This window comes from Mirounga leonina, unplaced genomic scaffold (genome assembly GCF_011800145.1).
Source record: "Mirounga leonina isolate KUSES-001 unplaced genomic scaffold, KU_Mleo_1.0 Mir_94, whole genome shotgun sequence".
In the NCBI taxonomy this organism is placed as follows: Eukaryota; Metazoa; Chordata; class Mammalia; order Carnivora; family Phocidae; genus Mirounga; species Mirounga leonina.
The window spans coordinates 26,585,291-26,609,012 of NW_023270855.1; the positions used below are offsets into that span (position 1 = coordinate 26,585,291).

At 41.7% G+C, this 23,722-nt stretch overlaps 1 protein-coding gene across 9 annotated transcripts in view; it reads left to right on the plus strand.

The window, feature by feature from the left end:
- Positions 1-23,722, plus strand: part of MAGI1 (membrane associated guanylate kinase, WW and PDZ domain containing 1) — a 615,689-nt gene that overhangs the window by 531,703 nt on the left and 60,264 nt on the right. For all 9 annotated transcript variants that reach the window (XM_034998455.1, XM_034998457.1, XM_034998458.1 and 6 more), the window contains exons 10-12: positions 1,044-1,136; positions 5,890-6,072; positions 6,606-7,226. In XM_034998455.1, the coding sequence (XP_034854346.1) occupies positions 1,044-1,136; positions 5,890-6,072; positions 6,606-7,226 (897 nt within the window). The remainder of the gene's footprint in view (positions 1-1,043; positions 1,137-5,889; positions 6,073-6,605; positions 7,227-23,722) is intronic.

A 23,722-nucleotide genomic window follows, 5' to 3' on the forward strand; every position in this document is an offset into this window, starting at 1 on the left:
GAGGGCCAATTCGGCCTCTAAGCCACAGGTGGCCGACCACTGCCATAGACTGTATTTTACTTCTGTGTTTTTTTGTTTTGTTTGTTTTTTAAGTAAGTTCTACGCCCAACATGGGGCTAGAACTCATGATTCCGAGATCAAGAGTTACATGCTCTACCAACTGAGCCAGCCAGGCACCCCCTAGACTGTATTTCAGATAGAGTATGTACGTGTGTATCTCTGTGTGTGTGTGTGTGTGTGTGGGCACCTATCGAAAAGTTCTCCTTTCGACCTTCATCTCTTTTCTATTTAAAAAAAGGTCTTAAAATGTTTTTTTTCTGAGCTGGTGAAACTTTGTGGTGTTAGAAAGTGCTGCTTGGGGAATGGGAGTGTATAGTTGAATATATTCGCTTAGCTGGAAAGTGACTGTGTACATCTCAAGGGTCACTCACAGTGAGTTATTTCTGGGCCTCCGAGGTGAGTAGGAGTGCAGTTAGGACACAGGAGTGTTGGTGATGGGTCCCGTTTGGGTTCGAGAGACGGTAGGGGATAGCACTTCAGCCAACTGCTAAAATCACCTTTACCACCTCAGATGAGCAGGCTTCCGCAGCTCAGCCCATATCTCAATTGCATTAGAGGTTTTTCCCTTATTGGGCCAGCATCAGTTGATTGTATATCTTCCCTGATATTTTTTACTTGGTCTCACTTTGGACTCTCCCGCCAGAGAGAACTGAAGTTTTTATTGTTCATATCACAGTATCTCTTTCCTCGAAGGTCTTAGGAGAGAGAGACAGACAGTCAAAGTTCTTAGGAGAGAGACAGACAATCAGCAGCCTTAGGAGAGAGAAACAGACAGATACACACACAAGAGACACAGAGAGAGAGAGAATCTTGATGTCCTTAACAAAGGGTGGGGTCAGATATGAGTGGTTTTTGTTTTTCAATCTAAGCTCTCTGTGCCTGGTTTTACTGGTTTGGGTAGTTGTGTAATTCAGAAGATGAATCCTGAGTGAGTTGACTAGCACCTTGAAGGAAAAACAGTAAATTGTTTCTTTTTCTTTTAGAATGGACAGAAGATCATTCATCGCTTGTGCCTCCTGTTATTCCAAACCATCCTCCAAGCAATCCGGAGCCAGCCAGAGAAGCTCCACTTCAGGGTAAAGTGCTTTTATAATGGCTAGGTATTTAGCTCAAAAATTTAATTTTTTTTTTTTTTTTTTAAGGAACTCGTAGCTCCCAAGTCATTCCTTTGATAGTGAAAACCATGAGGTCAGAAATTCTAAATGTATTGTTAATCAAACTTGTCGAGAAAATGGAAAACTTTTTTTGTGTAAATTTCTGCAGCTAATTGTAATGCTATGGAAATGATGACTAATTGCTGTTAGGGTTTCTCAGCCTCAGCACGGTTGACATTTTGGGCCAGATACTTCTTTGTCGTGTGTGGGCCTGTCCTGTGCATTGTAAGATGTTTCGCAGCAACCCTGGCCAGTAGCACCCCTCCCCCTGTCGTGACAACTAAAAATGTCCCCAGTCATTGCCCAGTGCCCCGGGGGGCGGGGGGGTAATCCCAGAGTTGTAAATCACTGATTTAGAGACTACAGATATTTAGTATTGGGCTAAAATAAGATAAATCAAAAAGTCAGCATGAGATATTTCAAGATCCTAGTCAACCTATTTGCTTTCGACAAAGATTTTCTTTTAGATATGAAATCATTTGATGTTATTCTATTCTAAATGCTCATCTGCTATTCTTGCTGTACTTTGGCATTTATGCTTCTTTTATAATGTTTCATTGGGTCTCACTCATTTACATTCACAAATAGTAGGAGCCCTCCTAGAGAGGTTCATTTTTGAAAATTGGTATCTCCAGAATCTTGCTACTTTCAGGCCTCATTACTCTTAAATGATAGAGAAGATTCGGGAGGGTTTTTTTTGTTTGTTTGCTTATTTTTTTCTTTTAAATAAGAAAAATAGAACAAGCATTATATTTGATAGAGTTGGGGAAGGTTTGTGGTACAGACCCATTAAAAAGACTAAAGTTCGTCTTTGTTCTCTGTGCATTTTTAAAGAGGTATCGTCATGTTAGATATGAAAAGATAAGTAGAAAAACTCTTTTCTCTAATTTTCATCCCTCCATTATTATTTTCATGAGAAGGAAGTTGTTTCCTTGCTAACCGATCATGTCAAGAGATTGGTAATAATACCAATTTATGTAAAATAATATCTCCTGGCTTAGGTACACATTTTTATGATGCTAATGGTTTTAATAAAGATAGAACACAGCAGCTAATAACGTTAATGGCAGCATGATTGTGGCCTCCTCGGCACTTTTTAAATATAAAATTCCTTTTGCCACCTCATGCTGTCTCCTTTCCCTGCCTGCCCGTGAAGAGTCCTACTCTCGGGAAGAAGTCGTGTGGCGAACCTGGTTAGACTGTTGGGTATGAATTTTGCTAAGTTCACCATTCAGTGAAACTTTTCCTGTGATCAGGAGTGTATTTCCAATTCCAGCAAGTGATCATGTTCAAGAGAGTTGCTCTTAGGAAAACTCTCCAATTCCAGTTGGTGCTTAGAGAGAGATTTCTATAGCCATCCCTCCATTGCACCCACTCTACCACCACCATCTTCCAAAATAACAATGCCCATTTATTGGGCTGTCATTATGTACCAGGCACCCCACCCAAGCACTTTACCTATATTATCTGCCATGGGTGTTCCTTACGAGTCTCCTAAATCATGAGGTTGGTACCACCATTACCTCCATTTACATGTGCAACACTCAGGCAGAGAGAGCTCTAGAGATTTGCCCAAGGCCACACAGCCAGTGAGTGGTAGAGCGCCCAGTCGGAATCCCTCATTGTTACTAGGAACAGTTACACTTCTGGCTAAAACCTTTTTTGTTCGTTTGTTTGTCTTTTTGTGTGGGGGGTATAACTCCCTACATAGTCTAAACTGTGCCACCCAGTTAGATGTCACTGGCTACATGTTGCCATTTAAATCCATTACAGTAAAAAAAATGACACCTTCAGGGGCACCTTCGTGGCTCAGTCGGTTAAGCATCTGCCTTCGGCTCTGGTCATGATCCCGGGGTCCTGGGATCGAGTCCTGGCATCGGGCTCCCTGCTCTGCGGGGAGCCTGCTTCTCCCTCTCCCACTCCCCCTGCTTGTGTGCTCGCTCGCTCGCTCTCTATCAAATAAATAAATTTAAAAAATTAAAAATTAAAAAAATAAAAACTACAAATTCAGTTCCTCAGTTCCACTAGCCACATTTCAAGGGCTCAAGAGTTCCGCATGACTACTGACTGCCGTATCGGACAGAGCACCTGTGGAGTGTCTTTGTCACAGACGTGCTGCTGGACGTTATCGTGGGTCCAGGGTATTCAAACACTGGTGCCCAGAACAGTGCCACCCTGGCTGGGAAGCCAGCTCCTAAGGGTCGTCCGAGAGCAGAATTTTAGGCCAAGACCCCAAAGATCCTGACTGAGTCTAGAATAGGACCTACACATGAGGACCTTTAAAAAAAAGAGCTGCTGAGGTGATTCTCGGACATAACGAGATCATACAACTGGCGACTGGCCCGCAGACGAGACTCTCGGAGAAAATGACTTGTACCACAGGGATGCAGCAGAGAGCTCCAGATGCCACTGCTTGTGGGGAGAAAAGCTCTTCTCTCCCAAAGCTCCATTAACTGATGACCCACTCATACCTAACACGTAATAAAATGTGCATGAATGTGAAACCCTGTGATCTTCCCTCCCTAGTTACGCATCGAAAAAGCAAGTCACCGGTGTCATTTCAGAGCTCTGCTCGTGTCTCTGTTAAGTTGAAAACATTCTAAGTTCAAAATATGCTAATGGCTTTAAAAAAAATTCATTCAGTTAAACTGCCAGGCACATTTTCTTCACATTTTTTAACTTAACCTATAATAAGGGTGAGAAGCTTAAACACCCCACCACCTCTTCCCGCCTTCTCAAAGACGCGTTACATCTCCTTTCTTTGTGCTGTTGTTCATTCATTCATTGATTCAGCGCAAATGTGTGGAGCACATGAAATGAATCGGGCAGTATTCTACATGCGGGGTATACAAGCAGAAATGCTCTGGAGCTCACATTGCCGTGTTGTGCGTGTGTTCACCTACAGTACCCTTTGTGCACGGGGATGGGCGAGAATGAGACACATCACCAAACCGATACGTACAATGTCTACTGTGTGGGATGGTGATAAATGCTAAGGACAGAGATAAAGCAAGAAAGGGGGATGGGGAATGTTGGAGGAGATATTAGAATTTTTAATAAGATGGCCAGAGGAAGTAAGCCTCACTGAGAAGGTGTGTCTGCATAGCTAAAATGTGTTTCCCTTCACGCTCTCCAAACTCCCTAGCTGCCCCTGCCTTAAGGATGTAGGCTATTCACACACATCCCCGTCCTCAATTTTCCATCGGATAATTGCCATGGCAGCTGTCTCTGTACAAGCCCCGAGTGCACCTGGCCCACCTTTCTGATGTGTTGGCGGACAGCCTTGCATGGTGAATGCTCCAGAGTCTTGCCTTTCTTTAGCCACAGTGACAGGGCTGTAGTTTGTCAAGCTCCCAACCAGCCTTGGGACTGCCCTAGTGAGGGGGAGGTTCGTGAACAGAACTATGACTCTGAGCAATTTAAAAGAGGCTTTTTAAGAGCAGGAAACTTTTGAAATATGCAATTAAAAATTGTACGTGTGCCCAGAGACCTTTTGAAAAAAGGCTTTTCGCTATAGCTAACCAAAAATAACTTTCTTTCCTGGGTGCCAGGCTCTGGTGCAGGGGTATATGGAGACTTTTTCTCCTGGGTGTTTTGTTTTTGTTTGGATAACACTTTTGATAGAAAAGAAATAGGGCAGATGGGGAGTCTATGGCAGGCAGAGAGCAGGAGATAGGAAGTATAATTAGGAGAGTTTAAAAAGTCTAAACATGAAATTATGTCCACTGTTTGAGATATCCAGAGAAATTCTAGTAAGTTTCTCAATTACAGAGAAATGCCTAACAAAACTTGGTTTGTGTACGAAATGTTATTGTGCATATCATCGGGAAAACTCACGAAAACCTTAGGTAGCATGTTTGGAAGTTATTTAGCTGTATAGCTATTAATTTATTTTAGATAAGACAACTGAATTTGGAGCTGTATGCTGTAGTTAGTAACTAATTCATTTAGTTTAGATGTTTTGGATTAAAAAAAAAATTCTAAGCCACATGTCCTCAACTTTTTTAAACAATAAATTTTAGTAGTGGACATGTCTGGGCTATTTTACAAATTGTTAAAGGATGAAAATTAATAGGAAAAATGACTTAAATTTAGAATTCAATTCAAAGTAATAACTCTTCTAATTTTGAAAGTAGTGATTCTACGTTTTTATCAAATTATTCTTTGTGACCATATGTTTCCTAGTATTTTCTATGTATTTTCAGAATGTGTTTTCTTTTTGATTAGAAACAAAAGTTTTTGCTGTATTGGTTTCACAAGTAGAAGCCATGCCCAAGGCAACACATTGGAAGTTGTACCGCAAAATAGAAACTATAGCAAAACAGAAGACACAAAGCAAACACCCACTTCATCTTCTGTGAATACTTCGTGGCAGCTCAATTGCTGTCAGACTACATGAACTGAAACCAAGAAGTGTTTCAGATGATGGACACCGGTTCCATTTTACTCCTCTATTTTCCTTTGGATATTCATGCTGAAACACTCTAGGTACCATATCCCCCTTCTTAAACAAAGGGGTCTGGGATCCCCCTTATTACTGCAATCAAGAGAGGACTTTCCTAAGACACCTGAAGCACAGGAGCTCGGAGAGTTATCCATAAGTTGTGTCATTTCTTATTTAACTCATCTTTTCACTCATAGTGACATTGCTTATACTCTTCTTGTTTTCATCCAGGCAAACCCTTTTTTACACGAAACCCTTCTGAGTTGAAAGGCAAGTTCATTCACACGAAGCTGCGGAAAAGCAGCCGTGGCTTTGGCTTCACAGTCGTTGGAGGGGATGAACCTGACGAGTTTCTGCAGATCAAGAGCCTGGTCCTGGATGGTCCTGCCGCGCTGGATGGCAAGATGGAAACAGGTAGAGATGCCACATGGCCCTCGCATTTCCTGTGTGATGAGACTGCCATCCCGCACCTGAACGAGAACAAACAGCATCATAATTGCATGACTTTATAAATGGTTTTGAAAAACTCTTGAGTCAGCAGGATCCCTCCACTACAGAGATGCATTCCCTGGTTGAGATACAGAACTCTGAAACCACTTGAACTTTGGGGTACAGTAGAGCGGTCAATTTACCAAAAATTTAGATCTGTCTGAGTAGAAGAATTCTAAACTTCCATGGATTTCTGGGGTAAGAATATTTTTTAGAAGAAACCACAGTGTTCTTTCAATGATCATTAGATTCTCATTAGCATGGAAGACACGAGATGCTACAAGAATGCCTTATTAGCAGTTAAAAGAAGTAATAGAAGCAGTCTCTTTGTGCCCTGTGATACCACCCCCAAATCCAGTTTCCGTTCAGCTTCCTGTTGGTAGGACCTCATAATGTTGATAGAACTTTTTTTGGCTACCTTTTTTTTTTTTTAACCCCCAAACTCTTCTCTTTTGCAGGAGATGTCATTGTCAGCGTGAACGACACCTGTGTTTTGGGACATACGCATGCCCAAGTTGTGAAAATCTTCCAGTCCATTCCCATCGGTGCCAGTGTGGATCTTGAGCTCTGCCGAGGTTACCCGTTGCCTTTTGACCCAGATGACCCCAATACAAGTTTAGTGACCTCGGTGGCCATTTTGGATAAAGAACCAATTATTGTGAATGGGCAAGAGACCTATGATTCGCCAGCTAGTCACAGCAGTAAAACAGGCAAAGTCAATGGCACCAAGGATGCCAGGCCCAGCAGCCCTGCTGATGTGGCGTCAGATGGTTCCCATGGTTACCCCAATGACACTGTCTCTTTGGCTTCCTCCATAGCCACTCAGCCAGAACTCATAACTGTTCATATAGTCAAAGGGCCAATGGGCTTTGGCTTTACTATTGCAGACAGTCCTGGTGGTGGTGGCCAAAGAGTGAAGCAGATTGTGGACAGTCCGAGGTGCCGCGGCCTGAAAGAAGGGGATCTGATAGTGGAAGTTAATAAGAAGAACGTGCAGGCTCTGACCCACAACCAGGTCGTGGATATGCTGATCGAATGTCCAAAGGGAAGTGAGGTCACATTGTTGGTGCAACGAGGAGGTATGTAGGTTTCTTTCTTTCTATGTAGGTATGTAGCACCCTAACAGAAAATCTATATTCTATGATTTTTCTTTTTTTAAACCCAGAATCCATTAATTTTCCAGTCTTCAGGTGGCTCTTGGGGGCTTTGTAAATGTCTACTCTTTAAGATCATTTTTACTTAAATATTTGGAAATTTATTTGAAATGCCTTCTATTTCCGCCAAATGGTAGCCTCTACAGAATAAATATTGTGTTTATATATTGTGCTATACATGTGCAGTCAGAGTGATACTTTTAAATGTAAATCGCATTGTACTTTTAAAAAACCATTAATATTTTTAAATCTCTATACTTAGTCTTTTGAACCTGGCCTGTGCAGTGTGCATGCAAAATGTGGCTCTTGGCCACTCTTCCAACCTCATCTCACATCCTCTCCCCTCATCACTGTGCTCTAGCCACCTGGCTGCTTTTCTGGAGTGGCTTTAGTGCTCCAAGCCCTGGCTGTCTCAGGGCCTTTGCACTTCCTGTTCCCTCTCCTTGGAATGCTCTTTCCCCAGCTATTCACTTGGCTGGTTCAATCTCATTCAAGTCTCCTCCTATGAGAGGCTTCTCTGATACTTATTTAAAGTAGTCCCCCACTTTTTCTCTCTCTCTATGTTAAATAAATAAAATCTTAAAAAAAATTTAAATAAAAATAAAGTAGTCCCCCAGGGACACCTGGGTGGCTCAGTCGGTTAAGCATCTGACTTCAGCTCAGGTCATGATCTCAGAGTCCTGGGATTGAGCCCCCCGTCAGGCTCCCCTCTTGGCAGGGAGTCTGCTTGTTTCTCTCCCTCTTCCTCTGCCCCTCTCCCTGCTTATGCTCTCTCTGTCTCTCAAAGAAATAAATAAAACCTTTATAAAAATAAATAGGGGTGCCTGGGTGGCTCAGTCGTTAAGCGTCTGCCTTCGGCTCAGGTAATGATCCCAGGGTCCTGGGATTGAGCCCTGCATTGGGCTCCCTGCTCAGCGGGAAGCTTGCTTCTCCCTCTCCCACTCCCCCTGCTTGTGTTCCCTCTTTTGCTGTCTCTCTGTGTCAAATAAATAAATAAAAATCTTTAAAAAATATATAAATAAATAAATAAATATAAAGTAGTCCCCCAGTTCTTTGTAATCTTTACTGCAGCACCCCATTTTTTCATAGCCTTTATCACATCATTTTTATTATCACCACAAGTCATTGTTTTGTGTACTTATTTGGTTATTTTTCTTTGTTGCTCCTTTTTACTAGAATATAAGATCCATAAAGCTGGGTTCATGTCAAAGGCTCATGTCTTCATGTTGACAGTTGTATCCCCAGCATCTAACACAATACCTGACTCCTGCTAGGCATTCGTGAATGAAAAGATATTGAATGAATGAATGAATGGGTATACGATTATTTATACTTGGTAGGAACAACAGCTCTCCACCGACCACATGAAAAACATATCTCAACATACCCACATTTTAATGAAGTGGTGGAAGGATCTCAGAGAAACCTGTTCTGCATCGTGAGACATTAGACTTTCTTCTTTCCTCTGCCTGCATCCCTTACCTCTGCCCCACCAAGAACTCCCAGAACCTCACACTGAGAAATATTTCCCATGCTGTTGAAGCATCTTGCTCCTGGATATGTACTTGTGACTACTCTTGATTGATCACCTCACACAATGGGCCTGAGATTGGTTGTTTCCCTCAGTCTTTGCCAACACGATTTGTTTCATGCACAACATACTCTGGCCACCTGAGAAGAGATCAGGAACTAGATTTTTATTTCCTCTTGGTTCCACTACAACAGAGGAACTCCTGTGTGTCACAGCAGCTATGTTCTCATGTTCTTATGAAGTTGTGTGTTCTGTGGTCAAAATGACTGGGGTCGTTGGAAGGAAATCCAACGTTCAGAGCAACTGTCTGTGAACTGAAATGTTCAGCCAACACTTCTTCAACAGTTATAAAAGTCACTGTGCAGGTTTAATTTTTTAACCTGTTGTCTTCAGTGACACCATTTTGAAATCTCTTCTTGTACCTAGATCACTTGACTGCTCAGATCATTGTTTTTTCAACATTGACTAAAATGTAGTAGAAAGTGACTTGAGCTTCAGGATGATGAAGTGTTGGTAATGATGGTGATGGTTGATGATGATGATGACAATGATAATCCCTGATACTTACAGATAATCTGGCAATTTATTTATTTATGTATTTATTTTTAAAGATTTTATTTATTTATTTACTTGAGAAAGAGAGAAAAGCAGCATGAGAGGGAAGAGGGTCAGAGGGAGAGGCAGGCTCCCCGCTGAGCCAGGAGCCCGATGTGGGACTCGATCCCAGGACCCTGGATCATGACCTGAGCCAAAGGCAGACGCTTAACCAACTGAGCCATCCAGGCGCCCCTAATCTGGCAATTTACAAAGCACTTTTCATACCAGCATATGCCTCTCATCTCACTTTTACCATGTCCTTGAAAGGTAGGAAGGTGCCAGCCCGTGATTTGACTGAGAAGTTCAGCTCAAATCTGTGGTTTCCAGTTCAGTGCTCTGTCTGACTTAACTCTGAATAACACTAGTTTTTGCGTAATTGCTGATTTCTGTGGCCAGCAGCTTGAAAACTTAAATGGTTCTTGGTCCATCAGGGCCATTTCTGATTTAGCCACTGCTCATTTGATGATCCAAACCATCCTGCTGTCCTACCTGATTTTTATGCTCCTTCATTTCATTTGTCATTTCATTCTTTTTTATTAGATTCACTTTAAGGAGACCAAAAAATAGTCTCCTTACAGCATTCTAACTTACCACAGTTAGTGCAACCATTTTGTAATGAATATGCCCAAACTACCAAACAACTGATTATAGAAACATACCCCTTGATTTCAAATGGGTTTGTATTCTCTCTTCTTAATTTCTAAGACCTTTTTGTTAATGCCATTACATTTTATAAACTTAAATTAACATGGAAAGATCCAGAATATATTGCCACATTAGTCAACATCTACATAGTTTATTCCAGAACCTGAGTAATTTAAAATCACTATAACATCAGCAGTCTTTAAAATACACCATATGCCTTGTGTTTGATTTATGTATTGGATAGAAAGTTTGCACATCTGCATTTGGCAGGCTAGCACCAGCTACTATTGATCTTTCTAGGAAGCATATAAATATATTTGTTTCTGCCATGTATTAGTTATTGGAACTTGGGCTGACATTTTAATCATCACTCCTGTATGGTGGGGATGTAAATGAGGAGGTTTGGTGAAGCAACAAAGACAGCATCTAGGTTGATGAGAAAGTAAATGGCCACTTCACTGATTCTTTCTAATGAATCTCATTTCTGTGAAAGCTGCTAATAAGCAGATTGATAAACTCATGATTCTTATGAGTCTTGGGAATTCAAATCTTGAGAATGAGGCTTTCTATGCTGTAAAGAACTGGCCTTTTTTACTTTGGGACAGAACTAACTACATTTATATTTTATTTTAATTCTCAATCTCCTCATTTTTGATGTCCATTCTTGTCAAGATTGGGGACATTTTGATTTCTGGTGTTCTTTATTTTCCCAAGCTGGAAATCAAGCAGAGGTTAGAATATTTGTAAATTTCTGGGATTAAATAGTTTCCTGGATCAGGCATGGAGCTGGTGGGGGTACCCATCCACATGCCCTGGCAGCTGGGACCATTACTGATTTATTTACAAGTCTCTTCTCCGGAAACATGCCCTTGTCTACTTGTCTGTCAGTCACATTGTTAATGGGGCAGTGCCTTCTTCCTGGGCCTGGCTCCGCATCTTCCCATGGCATTTCCTTTCATCTTCTTCCCTCTGCCATGCTGTCAGGAGAATGCCTTTTATTTATTTTATTTTTTCATAGTATTTGCATTCAGAGAGCCTGTTGTCTGACACCAGTGTGAATCTAGAGATTTTTTTTGAGGTGTTGGAAAATTATGCTAGAAGGTGATTACTATTTTTTTTTTAAATGGTGGTTTTTTTTTATTTACAGAAGATAATTTGTCCCGTAAAAGTTTTTGTTTCATTTTTGCTTTGCTTTTTATTTTTTTTTAAAGGGATATTATACGTAACATAACTGCGTGCCTCTGTGTGTATTTCGTGTATTTGGTTAATTCACACCAATTATTAGGTGGGACACTCTTTAAGATGTAATACTGGTTGAGTCAGAATACTGTGTTTCAAGATTTGGCAAAACTTTTAAAAAGTGGGGAACATGTTTTGCTTTTGAGAGAAAGTGTGTATTGAAAAGAAGGCTGAACTGGGGGTGTCAGGAGCCCATCACTAGTCCCACCTCTGCTCTTAGTTGCTCTACCCCTCTATCTAGGTTACTGCTCCTGCCTGGAGACTCATTTCTTTATCAACAAATTGGATGTTTGAACTAGATCATCCTTAGAGCAACCTTTTTTGGCTCTACCTTTTTTTTTTTTTTTTTAAGATTTTATTTATTTGACAGAGAGAGAGACACAGCGAGAGAGGGAACACAAGCAGGGGGAGTGGGAGAAGCAGACTTCCCGCACAGCAGGGAGCCTGACGTGGGGCTCGATCCCAGGACCCTGGGACCATGACCTGAGCCGAAGGCAGACGCTTAACGACTGAGCCACCCAGGCGCCCCTTGGCTCTACCTTTATGCACAAAATGATGTCACTGATGTGTTAAAAAACAAAATTCAACTGAGTACATTTTAAAGATTTTACTGGCTCTTTTTAGTGATTCATGAATCAGGCAGCATCCCACCTAGTAGAGAGAAAGGAGCTCTGAGGAGTTGTACAAAATGGAAGGCTTTTGTATGCAGAAAAGAGTAGGACGTGGTAGTTATACCAGCAAAAAGCAGGTTGGTTGTGGTAAGGTCACCTTCCTTTAGGGGGAAAGCAGGCGTCTCTCAGGCAGGTTACCAGGTAATTCCAGACGGAATGGTTGAAGATTTCATTCCTGGGAGAGGCCCAAATGGTAGCTGAGTATTAAGTCTCAGTTTGGTGACATGGTGCATAGCATAAGTGACTCCATGTTGGGCCTATTGTCTCATTTTTAACAATTTCCCCCTTTTAATCAGACCCTCATCCTGAGAGATGTAACCAAAGTTTTAAGGCATTAGCCCCACTCCCAGTGACTGCTCTGAGGTTCTCACAGTTTTTGCTGATCTTTTGTGATGGCACTCACAGCTCATGACATCTTTTGCTAAATCTCTGTGTGGTATTCATAGGTCACAACTTCAGGTTCACATTTTTTAAATCAGTCATTCTCTTTGTTCCTTTTCTGACGTTCTGATTTTGGGGGATCATTTCCTTGCTGGTTAGCAGCTGCAAGCATGTATTTAAAGCTCTTGAGAGAATATAATGTACCAGGGAGACTATTATGATTATTATAAACAGGATAATTAGCAATGTCTGGAATGTACTTCAGAATCATGGTCCCCAAGACCCAAACCAGTCAGAATTAAGTAAGTCAAAGACCCCGTTGAAGGAGAGGAGTCACTTTTCTAAGGCAACTGGCTTGTTTGGTGATAACCCAGAAGTGTTAATCCAGATGCAGCAAGTGGTATTGGCCATAGAACAGACACCTCCTTGCTCAGCTAAATGATAATCAAAGGCTATTCCATTACAAAGAACAACTTTGGCCAGAGAGTCTAGGAATTTTGGTTGGGCAGCTGTAGCTTTAGCAGCAGATTCTGTAAGATCGTCAAGAGTTAAGGAGAGGGTCCTGATCATAGCCTCAGGGCATTTACTTCTAGCCAGGGAGCAGTGGTCTTCCAAAGGAAGCTAATCTTGAATCTCGAGTATCTAAGTGGTAATTCCTGTTTTCTCCCTTTTCACAAACTGTTTTTAACAAATGTATAGAGAAAAGAGCACAAGATTCTAGAGCCCGTTGATGCAAGTTTAAATCCCAGGTTCTACTTTATTTGCTCTGTGACCTTAGGCAAGTCATCTGAAAAAAAAATGGCAATAATACTACTTAATTTGCATTTGCACGATGGAGATAAGATAGCATTTGTGCTAATTGCTGGCATAGAAGTAATCACAATAAATCAGTGGTGTTTTACTGGTATTACCTAATATCAGAAGCAACTGGGTAGGGCTGGCTTTTTATTTAAAAAGAGGGGAAGGGACTATTAGTGCCTCAGTCAGTTAAGCGTCTGACTCTTGATTTCGGCTCAGTTCATGATCTCAAGAGTCCTGAGACTGAGCCTCACATCAGGCTCCGTGCTCAGCAAGGAGTCTACTTCCCCTCGCTTTCTCCCTCACCCTCTGCACCTCCCCTGGCTCACGCACACGCACCACACATGCTCTCTCTTCTCTCAAATAAATAAAAGAAAATCTTTAAAAAAAAAAAAAAAAAGCTCTACCCAGACGTATAGTATAGTAATCACAGTGCATGACCACCAGGCATCTTGTATTTTTTTAGAAGCTCCACGGGCGATTCTGATGTACAACCAGAGTGGCAACCACTCTTAGGCTCCTGCCCTCGTGGACCTTTCCCATTTAGATTCCATGACATCTAACTTGGAGGAAAATCGGGTTGTCAAACTCAACAGTTATTTTCATTTCTGAATAATACTCTTAAAGTCTACAAGCAGCAGGTTGCTTGGTCTTCCCTAAGGTCCATCTCATTCAGCTTCGTAGTCACACCTCATACCTTTAGAAGCATGACACAGAGACGTTAAAAGCCAAAAATTAGATATGGAGCTAGGAACGTGATGTTCCTACTCTCACTGATTGAGTACTTGCATGCGCCAGGTTTGTTACCGTGGTGTAGACACACACTTAAATAAGATCTCACTGCACCCCATTGTGACTGCCTTGCACAGCCATCAGTTTGCATTGTGATTCTGAATAGCGTCCTCTGGGAAATGAAGACGGTGATTGCTAGCCCCTACACTAGGAAAACAAATGAAATTATTTTTGCTTTCAGTGTTGCAACACCACGGCTAAATGTGCTTCATGTAAAGCAAAGGGGAAATTTCTGGTTTGGTTGGAAAAGTATGTATAAGACTCCTCCTTGTTTAAACCACTTGTAATAAAACAGTAAATACTTCCACCCTGTGCCAGGCTTAGTTGGCTCCAAACATCTTATGTATCATGATTCAAAAGAGCCCCATGAGGTAAGTAAAATCTTAGCTCCATTTAGGAACAAAGGATGCAGAGGCCCAGAGAGAAGACAGTGACTTACCCAGAATCCCACAGCTGGCTAGTGGCAAAGCCAGGATTTGAACCCAGAAGTTCTGGTCCTAGAGATTGGGCTCTTAACCACTGTGCTAAGCAGCATCTTGGCTTATAGATGAGAGACTTCAATACCATAACTATTAAGGAGTATATCTTACATATAAAGTCATGAATAAGTTCTGAAGTCCGTGGGCAAATTGATGCCACTTAATTTTTCATCAAAATGTACTGATGATATTTAGTTCATTAAATCATCATTGATCCATATACGAAAAGCAATATCTAATCTCATCATCTAAGCACATCATTAGCATTAGATCTTTGTGAATGTTTTTTTCCTTGTGAAGTGATGCAAAACTATCATAATTAGAACTGCAGTGAGCTGTGTGCCCGAGTTAAACCCGAGTGATCAGGTGCCCCTCTTCTCTTTGCCCTCTGGTCTTGGGCTGGAGAATGAATTGCAAATTGCACCGCTTAAGTATGTGACTGCTAGAATCTCTCAAATTGAGCTGCAGGGCCTCCAAAAGGAGAATTCAGGTTGGTTGCAGAGTGATACCCTAATCGTGATAGAGTTCTGCGTATTAACATCAGCAAATTCTGTCAGCTCTCCCTCCCCGTATGCCCCGGCTCTCATCTACCTCCCACTTCTTCCCTGGCCTCTGCCATCCATCATATAGCTCCTGGCCTTGCATTGGCCTTGCAACCCATCCGAGAGCTTCCCCCGTGGTCCATTCTCCGACTACAGTGATTGCAAGTCAATTGCATCACGTCGGTCCTCATGTCAAAATGACTTCTCATCATCCAGGGTCAGCTCCAAGGTCCTGTGCCAGGGCCCTAGCACTTGACCTTATCTCTCTCTGATTGTTTCTTCTTCAAGGGAGCCACGGGACTCTCCGACTCACAACCTTCAGGCTTCGGCTCACAGGTTCTTTCCTCCAAGAAGCTTGCTCTGACCTCCCCATAGAAAATAACATGGAACCCCAGCATCACTTTCTGCTCTGTGCTTCTCCCTGATGGCACCCACACTTACTTGTGACCTCCCTGAGAGCAGGGACTTGGTCTCAGTCATTACTTCATCCCTGCCACCTGAGATCATGCCTGGCACATTGTGGGTATTCAGAAGGTCATATATGTTAAATGAAAAATATAAATTAACATCAGACCCTTTGTTTTTGTAAGTGCTGGTCCTCAAGAGAACTCTCTGAGGTGAGCACTGTGGTTTTTAAATTTTATAAGAATTAAGTTTTTATTTTATTTTTTTAAAGATTTTATTTATTTGCGAGAGAGAAAATGAGATAGAGCATGAGAGCGGGGAGGGTCAGAGGGAGAAGCAGACTCCCCGCCGAGCAGGGAGCCCAATGTGGGACTCGATCCCGGGACTCCAGGATCACGACCCGAGCCAAAGGCAGTCACTTAACCAACTGAGCCACCCAGGTGCCCAAGAATTAAGTTTTTATTTTAATTCCAGTTAACATACAGTGTTATCTTAGTTTCAGGTGTACAATGTAGTGATTCAGCACTTCCATACATCACCTGGTGCTCATCACAAGTGCCCTCCTTAATCCCCATCACCTGTTTAACCCATCTCCCCACCCACCTGCCCTCTGGTAACTATCACTTTGTTCTCTATAGTTAAGAGTCTATTTTTGGTGTCTTTCTTTTTCCCTTTGCTCATCTTAAATTCCACCTGTGAGTGAAGTCATACAGTATTTGTCTTTCTCTTATTTCACTTAACAGTATTTGCACTGGCTCCATCCACATCATTGCAAATGGCAAGATTTCATTCTTTTTTATGGCTGAGTAATATTCCATTGTATATAGATACCATCTTCTTTATCCATTCATCAGTTGATGCATGCTTGGGCTGCTTCCCTATCTTGGCTATTGTCGATAATGCTGCTATAAACATAGGGGTGCATGTGTCCCTTTGAATTAGTGTTTTTTATTCTTTGGGTAAATACCCAGTAGTGTGATTGCTGGATCATAGGGTAGATCTATTTTTAACTTTTTGAGGAACCTCCATACTGCTTTCCACTGTGGCTTCATCAGTTAGCATTCCCACCAACAGTGTAAGAGGGTTCCTTTTTTCTCCACATCTTCTCCAGCACTTGTTGTTTCTTGTGTTGGTGATTTTAGCCATTCTGACAGGTGTGAGGTGATATCTCATTGTAGTTTTGATTGGCATTTCCCTGATAATGAGTGATGTTGAGCATCTTTTCATGTGTCTGTTAGCCATTTGTATGTCTTCTTTGGTGAAATGTCTGTTGATGTTTTCTGCCCATTTTTAATTGGATTTTTTGGGGGGTGTTGAGTTTTATAAGTTCTTTATATATTTTGGATACTAACCCTTTATTGGATATGTCGTTTGCAAATATCTTCTCCCATTTTGTAGCTTGCCTTTTAGTTTTGTGGATTGTTTCCTTTGCTGTGCAGAAGCTTTTTATTTTGATGTAGTCCCAATAGTTTACTTTTGCTTTTGTTTCCCTTGCCTCAGGAGACATACTAGAAAAAACTTTTGAGAGCCGATGTCAAAGAGGTTACTGCCTGTGCTCTCTTCTAGGATTTTTATGGTTCTCACATTTAGGTCTTTCATCCATTTTGAATTTATTTTTGTGTGTGCTGTAAGAAAGTGGTCCAGTTCCATTCTTTTGCATATTGCTGTCCAGTTTTCCCAGTACCATTTGTTGAAGAGACTCTTTTTCCCATTGGATATTCTTTTCTGCTTTGTCGAAGATCAGCTGACCATATAGTTGTGGGTCCATTTCTGGGTTTTCTCTTATGTTCCATTGATCTGTGTGTCTATTTTTGTGCCAGTACCATACTGTCTTGATCATTACAGCTTTGTAATATAGCTTAAAGTCCAGAATTGTGATGCCTCCAGCTTTCCTTTTCTTTTTCAAGATTGCTTGGACTATTCAGGGTCTTCTGTGGTTCCGTATAAGTTTTAGAATTATTTGTTATAGTTCTGTGAAAAATACTCCTGGTATTTTGATAGGGATTACAATAAATGTGTAGATTGCTTTAGGAAGTATAGACATTTTAATAATATTTGTCCTTCCAATCCACGAGTAAGGAATATCTTTCCATTTCTTTAAGTTGTCATCAGTGTCTTTCATCAGTGTTTTATAGTTTTATAGTTTTCAGAATACAGGTCTTTCACCTCTTTGGTTAGGTTTATTCCTAGGTCTCTAATTGTTTTTGGTGCAATTATAAATGGGATTGTTTTCTTAATTTCTTTCTGCCACTTCATTATTAGTGTAGAGAAATGAAACAGATTTCTGCTGATTAATTTTGTATCCTATAACTTTACTGAATTACTTTATCAGTTTTCACCATTTTTTGGTGGAGTCTTAGATTTTCTGTTTATGGTATGATGTCAGCTGCAAATAATGAAAGTTTTACTCTTCCTTACCAATTTGGGTGCCTTTTATTTTTTGTTGTTGTCTTGAATGCTGTATTATTATAGCTAAGGAAACAGGCAGTGGGAGTCTGACCACCTCAAAAACACATAGCAAAAAGATGACAGAGTCTGAATCCCAATCCAGGTCTGTTTGCCTACAAAGCTCTCTGTCACAGCCTGCTCTAAATGACAAGGAAATGCATTGACTGGCATGTCCATAGGCCAAGATACTGGAAAATCATTTCAGTGAGTCCTATTGGTCCAGTTAAACCTGTTCTCCAGCATCCCGTTCAGTAGTTACTAGCCACATGTGGCTATTTAATTAAAATTAAATACAATACAAATTCCAATTCAGTTCTTCAGTCCAACTGGCCACATTTCAAGAGCTCAGTAGCTACATGTGCTTTATGGAACATTTTTATCCTCATAGAAAGTGCTTTTGGTCAGTTCTGCTCTAGGGGCTTTGATTATTTTACCCTCAAAAGGGGATGGTCAGTATGCTTTATTTTGTTCTTTCTCTTATTGTTACACCTTTGAATGGAAGAAAAATATAGAATTGAAGGCAAGTTCATGGGGAATAGATATCTTAAAAAAAAAGATTTTATTTATTTTAGAGAAGGGGAGAGAGAGAGAGAGAGAGAGAGAGGGAGTGTGTGTGTGTGTGTGTGTGTGTGTGAGCAGGGCAAGGGGCAAAGGGAGAGGGACAGAGAGTCCCAAGCAGACTCTGTGCTGAGCACAGGGCCTGACACAGGGCTTGATCTCATGACCCTGAGATCATGACCTGAGCCGAAATCAAAAGCCAAACAGACTCAACCAACTGAGCCACCCAGGCACCCCGGAAATGGCTATCTTTTATATAGGTAATAATAATAGGTCCTATTTATTAAATCCTTCCATGTGTAGGCACCAGTCAGTCTAAGCTCTTTGCATGTATTAATTGGGTAGTAGGGGATAGGCAGGAATTGAGACTCAGAGAACTTAAAAGACTTACAAGTATTAGCACCTGGGGCTGTCTGCTCTGTTCGAGTGAGACAGCCTCATCAAGTTTTAAGGGGAATTATAGGGCCTCCACCTAGCTAAGAAGTATCTCATCTTTGAATATGGGACTGACATTGTCTAAGGAGCTTAATTTCAATTGTTTCAAAATGTAAAGTATCCATAATCCAAAAAGGGGAAGAAACTTTAAAACATGGGAAAATTCGCCCTTAATTCTTATATATATATTTATATTTATATTTATATAAATGTATAATCTGCCACATAGCTATCAGCAACTTACAATTTGGCAAAACTGTTTAAAAGGGAAGATGTTGACGTCCCTCCCCTTGGTGTATTTGATTCGGTATCTCAAAGTCTCAAAGTAATTGACCTCCCTGCTTACCTATGACGCTTAGTTTCCCTCACAGTTTTAGAAGTCAAGTCCTCTTGTCAGATCCAGCACTCCGCCTCCTATCTTCCTAGCTGTTGAAAATTGTTCATGAACTTCCTAGCCCTTCCACAGTGCTAAACCGGAGGGTATTTGCATTTGCTAGTAAAGAGCCTTCTGGTCTTTATTACTAATACAGTTTTAAGTAGCTAATTTGGTTTATTGTTATAGTTTAAAGTTATCAAGGATTTTATTTGAGAATTCTTTATAGAATATTAGGTCACATTTATATTCGAGGTGATATAGCAAGAGATGAGACAAATATAAAAGTATCTCTGTTTTAGTTTGGTCTTTCATTATACAAAGCCTAAAAATTACCTCCCACTTTCAGCATCTTAAGGAACTCTGGGTTTTGGTCTTAGAAATTTTTAACAGAATTTTGGTCTTCTAATTTTTAAACCTAAGCGGGCTTCACTTACTTGCTGTCACATTTATACAGTTTTAGACTTGATTGGATGGTTTCAGTTTTATTCCTATTATAATCATAATGCACAGTGGTAAACACACCTAAACTCCTGCCTTTTTTTTTTTTTTTTTTTTTGGTAAAGGAATATCTCAACCTCCTTGAAGGTAAACTAATGCACTGAGGTATTTGCTTTTGTGCATTATTTATCACAAATGTGTGTGTGACTTGTAATTCTCATTAAGGAGTGGTGACATCCCCTCCCCTTTCTGAAAGAGTATAGGAAATTCAGGTTAGAATTCTTGGCATATTAGCAGACTGTAGAATTATCATTCTGTTCTTCTCCCGATGGGGATGAATTTGAATGTGAAACAGTTGCTTTGTTTTCTCTTCTGAGGGGAACATGGTCTAGACACTGGGAATAGAGCAGAACAAACAAGCTCCTGATTTCATGAAGCTTTTATTCTAGAAGAAGGAGGGATAGGACAAAAATAAATAGATGAACAGGAAACTACCGGCCACAGATAATAAAGAAAACGAAACCAGGTAAAGTGAGCAGGAGTGGTAGGGTCCGCGTGAGAGGGCTCCTTTTATTCTTGTTTGTTTTTTTTTTTAAGATTTTATTTACTTATTTGACAGAGACACAGCGAGAGAGGGAAACAAGCAGGGAGAGTGGGAGAGGGAGAAGCAGGCTTCCTGCTGAGCAGGGAGCCTGATGCGGGGCTCAGTCGCAGGATCCTGGGATCATGACCTGAGCCGAAGGCAGACGCTTAATGACTGAGCCACCCAGGAGCTCCTTTTGATTGGGCGAGAAGATTGGAGTGACCCCCCCCCCCCGCCCCCGCCGTGAAGGAGGCCACAAAGGGAGCAACTATTCCAGGAAGAGGGGATAGTTAGTGCAGAGGCCCTAAGGAAGAAATGGAATGGAGGCCAGGGAGACGGATGGAAGGGGAGCAACGGGCCTGGGGATGGCCCTCAGAGTTGCAGCCTGGGACCAGGAGCTCCAATTTCATTTTCAGTGTAAGGATCCATGTCAGCGAAGCAGGGAAGGGATAAGCTGTCACTGACAGTCTTTGACCATCCCTCTGCATATATGTATAGAGCGTATTCTAGAAGAAGAGGTGTGGAGGAGGGAGGCCTCTCAGGGCCACTGCAGTGGTTTGAGAAGGGCCTTGGCAACTTGGACCAGAGTGACACCAGTGGTGACAGAGGGAGTGAGGGATTGAGGATGGCTTTAGGAGAGTCAACAGGACTTGAGAGCGGGCTGCCGAATAGAGGTCCACAGACTTCTCCTGTAAAGGGCCAGATGGTAAATACCGTAGCTTCATGGGTTCTACAGTCTGTCCCCACCACTCTACTCCGTCCTTGTAGCAGATGTCACATCAGCAAATGCATCGCTTGTGTCCCAAGAAAACTAATGTTTGGTCCACAGGCTGTATTTTGCCGACCTCTCCTGAAGAAGGAAGGGAAAGGGGAGGAGCCAAAAATGACCGCTGGGTTTTAGCCTGGACCCTTGGATGGACACACGGGCAGTTTGCTAGGATTTGGCTACTGAAGGAAGAGTGGGTAGGCCTTGAACTCAGGAATCCAGGGTTCCTTCTCATGCATGTAGATTGTGGGATACCCATGTGACATCCAAGTGAGCAGAAATACGGGCAGTTTTCTGGGGTCTGGGGTTCTGTCATGGCAAGTTTAGGGCAGGAGAGCTCCATGCAGGAGCCATTTGTCCTATCAGTGAGTGTGCTTCGGAGTGTGAGCTGTTTAGCTGTTTTTCTCCTCTGTTGAATTTCATAGTTCAAATAGTATTTGTGACAAGCTGCTTCCCAGTGGAATCATTCCTGGTCTTAATCAAGAATTGAGCACATCCTGGGCGCCTGGGTGGCTCAGATGGTTAAGCATCTGCCTTGGGCTCAGGTCATGATCCTAGGGTCCTGGGATCGAGTCCCGCGTCGGGCTCCCTGCTCAGCGGGGAGCCTGCTTCTCCCTCTGCCTCTCTCTCTCTGTCTCTGTCTCTCATGAATAAATAAATAAAATCTTTAAAAAAAAAGAATTGAGCACATCCTTTGTGCAAGCTCTAAGATAAGGAGAGAGAAAACAAGGGTACTCGCAATGTAATTAGGGAGACAAGAAAAACACATGAATTTTACCAGCAGTAACATGTAGTCTAAATCTGTGGCACAGATGTGGGTAACAGGTGACTGCATGGGGGGGGCGGTGACAATAGAGACTTTTTGCATGACACGAGGCTAGCGCAGTGCCTCAGTTGGCAGCACTATCGATCTTTTGAGCCAGATAATTCTTTCTTGCTCTGGGGTCTTTCCTGTGCATTGTAGGATTTGTAGCAGCATCTCTGGTCTCTACCCAGTAGATGCCAATAGCATACCCTCCACACCCCACCACACCCTGAATTGTGACAACAAAAAATGTCTCCAGACATTGACAAATGACCCCTTGGGGGCAAATTTGCCCAGTATGAGAACTACTAGACCAGAGCTTGGAAGTATAAAAAGCGTTTGGAGTTACAAACTGGTAGTCCACGGGCAATATCGGTCTGGCCCACTCATGTATTTTTCAGCAGTCTCTTAAATTTTTAAAAATTTGAATGCATTTACTTGGCACCAACAATTCCAGCTCACCACAGTCCTCCCATATCCTTCTGTCTTCCATCCGGCCTGGCATACTCTGGCCCACACCGGTGCATAGCCCACAGGCAGCTGAGTTTGAGACCCAAAAACAGCGTGCATGAAGACACCAGTGGAGACGCACAGACTTGCCATGGATGCATTTTCTAGGAATCACCTTTTGCCTTCATTGTCTCAAAATTCTAGGAACTGACTAGCTTTCCTTTCTTTTTGGTTTATTTATACTTTTTTTTTTTCAACAGAAGAAACAAGGTATCTTCAGACCGTTTTTTCTTAACTTTGGAGTTAATTTTCTTACTATCTTACTTTGGTTCCGTGTGAAAATTAATTTATTAGTTACCACCTCCTATGTGAGGTACGTTACTGTGGTAGCTTCTCCCTTCTCTGATAATAGTTTTGCGACCTTACTGCATTGAGTTTCTCTCTATTGCAAGAGGCATCTTTGTAGCCTCTGTGTGAAGTGTTTTTCAGCTCTGAACATTTCCAAAACTGTGATCTGAAGCAGAGTGTTTACTCTGTGTAATATTTTTTTCACCTTCCTTCATTTCCCTCAAATTAAATCACACACACGTTCTTTACCACCATCTGGAGTAAAGTCGTTGACATGGTTTTGATTGAGCCTGTCTTTGCATTGCCACCTGCAGTTTTAAAAATGTTCCCCCATCTATCCCTAACCTGGTATTTCCCGTTTGTATTCCTGCTCAGATATTAATCACATCCCCTATCTGTGAACATAATCCTGTTGGGTTCAGAAATCTTGGTAGAATCTTAATGTCTTTGAGATAGCACTGGGTCCTTAGGAATCTTGTGTTTCCACTGGCAACTTGGAACATGCCTTTTTTTGTGCCGAGTTGTTACCTGGGTTTATTGCACACTCCTGTTCTTATTGTGTTTTGAATATTCTCAACGTTTTTCTGTTTCTCGCCATGGGCAGTCAATGCTGTTCATTCTTTCTTTCGTTCAGGGAACTTCAGCACTGTGCTAATCTCTCACTAGAGATGAATGACATGCAAGTAAACATTTAAAGTACACTGTGGTCAATCACACCCTCCCCATTTTCTCATGCGGCAAAGTTGTTCGAAAGATCCTTTTGCACCGAATCATAGAGCAGCCGTGGTGATAACTAGGGAGCCCTACATGATCCAGTTATAAGACTCATGATAGAGGGAGTCCCTTTCTGTCCCTTGTGTTGGCTGTCAACTCACCTAATGCAGCAACCTGAGTTTTTATTAGACTTGTATTTTGGCAGTTGATATGTTCAAGGGCTCTGGCATGCTGTATTCATCTAAAAAGCTGTGTTTTAAAAAGCTTTTGTATAGTTGCATAAACACTAACCAGTTCGTTAAAATCATTTGAAGATAGCTGGAATGAGGTCAGTGCTCCCTTAGATAGATATGTATGTTGGTTCTGATTTTAAAAATGTTCTCTGTGATTACTTGTGCCATAGATACCATGTACCAAAGT